Here is a 6,836-nt window from a genome sequence, read left to right as displayed (position 1 = left end):
CACGTTGACGTAGCTCGTCTGCACGTGCGCCAGACCTTGATAAATATAAGCCGCACCGGGTACCTTATGGTTTTACCTCTGACGGACGGGACAAGCATCACTCGCATCTCGAGAGAGTTTTAACGTTGTTTAACCACTGACAGGTAATTGTTTGACTTTTTTTTTTTTTTTGTATCTCTCCTCGAAGGCTTGCTTAGCAGTATCTAGTCGAGGCTTAAAAAAAAGACTGAAGACTTACTGTGCTAATCTCTGGAAGCTAACTGCAGGAAGTGAAGCTGTTATCTTTTTTTGGTTAGCATCTACCCAAGAAACGTTTGACTGCAAGATAAAATGTGTTTAGTAATATGTAGACTTGTCAGCAAAAAGTGTCCTCACTCATACCATTTTATTTCAGAGCTCTTAATCAGAACAAGCTTTACATCACTACAGTGTGAGGTACAAAATCACATTTTGTAAGGTCTGATCCATGAATTGCAGCGTGGCTACTTTGAGGTTGTCATCGTGCTCTGGGTCTTTATTTAGCTGCTGGCTGTAATGTTAAGGGTGTGTTATGGAGGCAGCTCCCCTCTGCGACCTATCATCTCACAAGAGGAGGTTTCAATGGTGTCACGAAAAAGTGCCACGGGGTCTGTTGTCCTTTGGCCGTCTGTTTGCTGTGTGTGTTTATTCACTGTTCAAGGTTATTGATTATACTGAGCAAAGTGCTGTATAGCTGAGGTTTCCTCCCCACGAAACCTCCAGTTTCAACACAGCTGGAGGTTTCTTATCAATTTGCAGCAGATGTCATGTTCTCTCTTAAACAAACTGAATGCCTCACGTAAAATGAATTCTCCTTTTATCCGTAATCACAGGAGGCTTGGCTGAAGAGTTACACTTTGACGACTAGTCATCTAACCCAGAATCTTAACACACAAGTACAAGATTGCATGAGTCATTTCAAAGCCACTCATTACCAGAAATGAACGATGGGAGTGATGCATTTCAAAACCATTTGGTTCATATAAACATTTATTGCAACTCCACTGTGCTCACAACTAAATAGAAAAGCCTGGAGTGTCACAGCTGAGTTGCCACGCTGCAGTGCAGATTAGCTTTTGTATACGCACTTCCAGCGAAGCGCCTTTTCCTCTATTGTGTTGCTTGTGAAAGAGAAGCGTTGTTCAGCAGACCTACAAAGCCTGTGTGCTACATGGAATCTCATTACTCCTGACTTTTTTTTCGGCGCATTTCTTTATTTTACATTGTGGTCAGAAAATCTGCTGTCACTTTGGAATAGGTTTCACACACTATAAATAATTACAAAGACTCCTGTATTTGTTGAAGAGTTGTAGTTTGGCAACAATTTGAAGGCCACCTCTTGTTTTGTGTTTCACCACATAGACACAGCATCGTAGCACAATGTCGGGAATGATCATCAAGCTGAGCCGCAGCGTTAGCCGTGCTGCCCCTGTTCTAAGTCGCAGCGTCCACTCTGGTAGACGCTCAGCCTCTACTGCTGCATCCAAACTGAAAGTGGAAAGTCCGCTGAGCTCAGAGGAAATCATCGCCCGCGAAGAGAAACATGGAGCACATAACTACCACCCACTTCCTGTGGCATTAGAGAGAGGGGAGGGTGAGTATATTTCCGTAAAATATATTACAGGTCACTAATGAGTCATTGTCGAGAAATATTAAGAACTTTGTTTTCTTCTTCACTATTCAGGCATCCATTTGTGGGACGTTGAGGGAAACCGGTACTACGACTTTCTTAGTGCATACAGTGCCGTAAATCAGGGCCACTGTCACCCAAAAATCATTGCTGCACTTACGGCCCAGTCCTCCAAACTTACCCTGACTTCGAGAGCATTTCACAATGATGTGCTGGGAGCGTATGCAGAGTACATCACCAGCTTGTTTGGCTACGACAAAGTCTTACCCATGAACACAGGTAGTGCAAGAACACACCAAATGTGACATGTTCTGTGGTTAGCGCAAGTATGTAATTAACTTTTTTTTCTTCTGTTGGTTCATGTTAGGCGTCGAAGGTGGAGAGACTGCTTGCAAGCTTGCTCGCAAATGGGCGTATAATGTGAAGGGCGTTCCCAAGAACAAAGCCAAAATCCTCTTTGCAGGTACAAGAATGTAACTTTGTGAAGTGTTGCATCACAGCGTTGCATTGGTTGATTTTTTTTGTAGCTTTCTTTTTATCTCTTGAGAAAAAGGAATTTTGAGGAGCTCTCTGTCTGACATGTTCTTCTGGAATACTTAAATAACTTACGTTACCCATAGCCTAACACTCACATCTGTGATAGAAGTATTCGACCAAAACTAAAAACAACAACAATTCTAACAAAATACACTCAGTTTATCAAATGTAGCTCTGTCATTAACATGTGCACTGTTTATCTTGTGAACATGTGACACCTGAGGTAACTTAACTCGATGTAATACAAACATGAGAATGACAGATATCTCTTTTGATCTTCTTGTTCAGATGGAAACTTCTGGGGCCGCACAATGGCAGCCATCTCCAGCTCCAATGATCCCAGCAGTTATGAAGGCTTCGGCCCCTTCATGCCGGGCTTTGAGAATATCCCGTACGATGACACCGCCGCACTGGAGGTAACACTTTGGACTACCCTTGAATATCCTTGAATATGTTCCATGCTTACTTTCATTGGTCTGCACGCTGGAATGGCATTTTGGAGCTTCACACCGCCACACGTAGCTCGTCTTTTTTTAGAACAGTTTCTTAAACCCTTGTACTATCCAGCTGTGCCAAAACGATTGGGCAGCCAGGGACACTGCAGACAATACTTCTATATAATAACACACCTACAGTGCATACACAGGTTTTGATCTTATAGCAAGATACGTGCTTCACTTTTAAAACTGTAGTATCATCTTGTAACAGGCAGCAAAAGTTTCATCATACTTTTGCTCAGAGTTAATTTGCAGGTTGACCGATCCAACAAACGGGACCTTTAAGCCTTCTGCTAAATTGCAGAGTACTTTTTGCAGTGTTTTTTTTTTCCCCCTTCAAGATTTGGAATACAAAAAAAGTGACCCGTTTGCTTAAACTGCTTCTTCAATATTTATTTTATTGAGGGCAAATATGTTCACTTCACCCAGCTGTCTTATTTAGAGTTCCTTATTTGACATCATTTTCACATTTGTTGTACATCAAAGACCCCTCGAGGTTTGCTGACGTGACCCCCTCATTATCTACCTGATTGAAAAGCTTGTCAATGCAACAGCTGACTCTGTAAATGTGTGAGCTATTGTTTGGCTGAAGTAGTAGGTATTTATCGCCAGGGTTATCTCAAGTAGGCTGATCAAACTGACTGGTCTCCCCCCTCCCCTCTCTTTTCCAGAAAGCTCTTCAAGATCCGAATGTTGCAGCTTTCATGGTGGAGCCCATCCAGGGCGAGGCTGGAGTGGTTGTGCCTGAGCACGGCTACCTGACCAAAGTCAGAGAACTTTGCACCAAATACAACGTGAGTCTAAAGCCATGAGAGAAAAAGCAAACTTAAAAAAAAAAATAAACAGGCCACGCCCGTCCATTAGCATACCACATTTATTGTCTATCTTAAAATAAATTAAGCGTTTCCCATGATGCATTTCCCCGAGGGCTTTGTTTGGCCTGAGGAGTAAATATAACATTTGTCAGCATTGCTTAACATTAAACGCAAACAGAGCAGCGTTTGACTGCAAATCAACCTGTGGGGAAAACTGCAGTCTTGGCAGATACCCATTTAATTGACAATTATCTGGCGCAAAGAGTAGATCATTTAGTTTAAGATGAGCTGTGATTAAACAAGGAGAGAAAATACAGTGAAGATCAATAATGTCAAATTGTGCTGGTATGTCGTCCATTCTCTGAATAATTACATTAAGGAGACGGGGAAAGATTCCATCATTGGAAAGAGAAGATGACAAAGCAGCAAATCTCGTTATTGACTGTTGACTGTTGGTATTTGACATCGTCAGTCTTTACTTCCCCTTGCTCATTTCTCTGAGAGTTAGGTCCTAGTTATGACATACTAACCACAATTACCCATGAACTCTTTCCTCATCATGAGGGCAAAAACTTTGACGCACTTTTTAAAAGGCATCATTGCACAATCCTTGTCTGCATGGGTTTTTTTTAATTTATTTATTTTTTTTATTATACATTTCTGAATCTGAAAGTAACAAAAATATGAGAGCGATGTTGATAACTGACGAGGCCCTGAGATTGCTACTTAAATAAACAATGTTTCTTGTCCAGGTGCTGTGGATCGCTGATGAGGTGCAGACAGGCCTGGCGAGGACCGGCCGGCGGCTGGCTGTAGACCACGAAGAAGTCCGTCCAGATATCGTGATCCTGGGCAAAGCTCTTTCTGGAGGAACTTACCCTGTAAGCATGTTTGTTGTTGTTCAGTCCCACTTTCTAGATTAGTTTGTGATGAATCCTTGTGTTTGTGAGACTTTAACCTTTGCTTTAATTGATCCGCATGTCTCAGGTATCTGCCGTGTTGTGCGACGATGAGATCATGCTGACCATCAAGCCTGGGGAGCACGGGTCCACGTATGGAGGAAATCCTGTGGCCTGTCAGGTTGCCATGGCTGCGTTAGAAGTCAGTATTAATTTTTCTCTTTGTCTTTTACTCCAATTGCTTTTTTTTTTTTTTTTTTAATCCCATTTTTTGTGAATAAAATAGAAAATATTCATTAAGAAAGAATTCAAAGCATGCAACCGTTACCTTCGATTCAACGCTAGAATTAAAAAAAAGGAGCCTGTGCTGTTGGTCTGTTTTTAGGTGCTGGAGGAGGAGAAGCTGGCAGAGAACGCTCAAAGGATGGGATCGATTCTGCGTACAGAGCTCAGGAAACTCCCGAAAGACATTGTGTCTACAGTCAGAGGGAAAGGTCTGCTGAATGCAATCGTTATCAAGGAGACCAAAGGTACAGTACTCAACGGTTTTTGATCACTGATCAGCTGTGATAAATAATCAAAACAAAATTTCTTTGAATGCATTCTTCAGGGTACAAATACTTCCAAATCCAGTGATTGAACACATCATTTTAAGCCTTCCTCATGTTTACACCCTGCTGTCGCTTTATACAATATATGGATGTATGTATGATGTAAATTGAAATATTCCCCTCCCCCCACCAGACTATGATGCCTGGAAGGTGTGCTTACGCCTTCGCGACAACGGACTTCTTGCCAAGCCCACCCACGGTGACATCATCCGCTTTGCCCCTCCCCTTATCATCAAGGAAGATGAGCTGCACGAATGTGTGGACATTATCCAGAAAACCATCCTGTCCTTGTAAACCACCACGGCGCCACCATCCCATTCTCCAACAACGCACGGACACCTTGCTAAGTTATCATCTAAATTAGACAAATCTACCAACAAACACACTCACTATTCCTGTTACAATGTATTTGTTTTTTCAAAAAAGAGGGGTTTTTGAAGGTTCTTATTGTGGAGATGCTGTATACAGACTGTATAGTGTGCATCTGTGAGGGTGCACTGGATCTATTTTACAGGAAAAATTGTTGTAAAATAAAAGCTGCATCAACAAAACTGCTAAAATGTTGGGTGACATGTTAATCTAAAACAGGTAAAATCACACTTTTGCTGTTGAATGTTGATGTAAATAATTAATTTATTGTCTTCGAAAGGATTTCTTGAATTTGAAAATGTTTGGTTGTTCTTACCATCAACATGTGGTATCAATAGTAACACAGACTTGATGTAAACACTACTGTCAGAGTACTAATGTTTGAGGGTAAAAAAAGAACTGAGTCATGTTACACTTGAGGTCAACTTGAGGTATGTTTAATCTCGAGGAAGGTTTGTACCAAATCTTTAAAAAAAAGCAGAAAGCTTTGAGATGTATTCCAGGTCTTGAATGATTTTTTCAAAGACTAAAGGTTCTGAAAGTGCTTAAATTAAAAAAAAAAATTGTGTTTTTATTTGAACTTTACATGTGTTATATGTTATTGTGAAATGAATTTTTGCAAACATAGGACTTGAATTCTGAAATTGATCCGTTATTTTCTTTTAATGCTTTTATTTAATTTTATTGAATTCGCTGTATTTTATTTCTACAAGAAACTTGCTTTAAGGGAACTAATAGGAGTTTAGAGGACCATGGCTTTGAAAGGCTGGTCTGTTTTAAAGTATATATTGTTTCAGTGAACTTTCTGATGACTGTTTTATTTGTTAGAGAGGCAGATGTCTTTTTAAAGACTGTATCACCTTCATGTTGTTGCATAATTCTTTATTCCTCTAATAAATTATTGCAGCGTATCTCTCGTCTTGTCTCATTTGATACTAAAAAGGATAGCAGGCAACGTGTTCACAGAGTTTTTGCATGAGACTATGAAGAGCTAAACCAGTGTGGCTGTGTGTCACAGCTCGGGCAAAGCACCTGACACAATATTCAATAAACTCATGTATCTGCATACTGTACAAATTCAACTATAACACTTCAAAAAGATACTCGTCTGTCTGCTCTTTTGCAATGATTACAGATGTAACACTAGATGGTGCTGTTCCCCAATTTATGAGCACCCAACAAGATAGTTTATAAGCAAGGCTCAAACTAAGAGGAAGAAATGCAGGGATAATATCCTAAAGCTTCATTGCAGTATATTCCATTTACTTGAAAAACATAGGCACACTCTATGCCACATCCTGATGATCAATCTTGAAGTCTGTCTCACACTCCTTCAGAGAATCAATCGATCTGACACCTGTCAACCATTCCCAACATGCTGCTCACAAACTCACACTGAAACAGCTGAGGGCCATTTACCCCTGCAGGTTGCACATGTTCTGCTGCAAAGAATGTACTGA

The 6,836-nt window shown here is 40.7% G+C and overlaps 1 protein-coding gene across 1 annotated transcript; it reads left to right on the top strand.

The window, feature by feature from the left end:
* Window positions 1-32: 32 nt before the first annotated feature.
* oat (ornithine aminotransferase) lies at window positions 33-6,287 on the top strand. The gene is made up of 10 exons (XM_079334333.1): window positions 33-143; window positions 1,381-1,612; window positions 1,703-1,927; window positions 2,016-2,111; window positions 2,474-2,601; window positions 3,354-3,476; window positions 4,250-4,378; window positions 4,485-4,598; window positions 4,782-4,926; window positions 5,141-6,287. Exons 2-10 carry the CDS (start codon window positions 1,399-1,401, stop codon window positions 5,299-5,301), a joined length of 1,335 nt encoding a protein of 444 aa, XP_079190459.1. The 5' UTR covers window positions 33-143; window positions 1,381-1,398; the 3' UTR covers window positions 5,302-6,287.
* The last annotated feature ends 549 nt before the right edge of the window (window positions 6,288-6,836 follow it).

Source organism: Symphodus melops (assembly GCF_947650265.1).
Source record: "Symphodus melops genome assembly, chromosome: 21".
Classification (NCBI taxonomy): Eukaryota; Metazoa; Chordata; class Actinopteri; order Labriformes; family Labridae; genus Symphodus; species Symphodus melops.
This window is presented reverse-complemented; position numbering and strand designations above follow the sequence as displayed.

Excerpts from the sequence above, each read along its gene's own strand:
- oat (XM_079334333.1), top strand. The coding sequence starts at position 1,399 with ATGTCGGGAATGATCATCAAGCTGAGCCGCAGCGTTAGCCGTGCTGCC. Across the intron at positions 4,379-4,484 it reads TTTCTGGAGGAACTTACCCT|GTATCTGCCGTGTTGTGCGA; the intron begins GTAAGCATGTTT and ends CGCATGTCTCAG. Across the intron at positions 4,927-5,140 it reads CGTTATCAAGGAGACCAAAG|ACTATGATGCCTGGAAGGTG; the intron begins GTACAGTACTCA and ends TCCCCCCACCAG.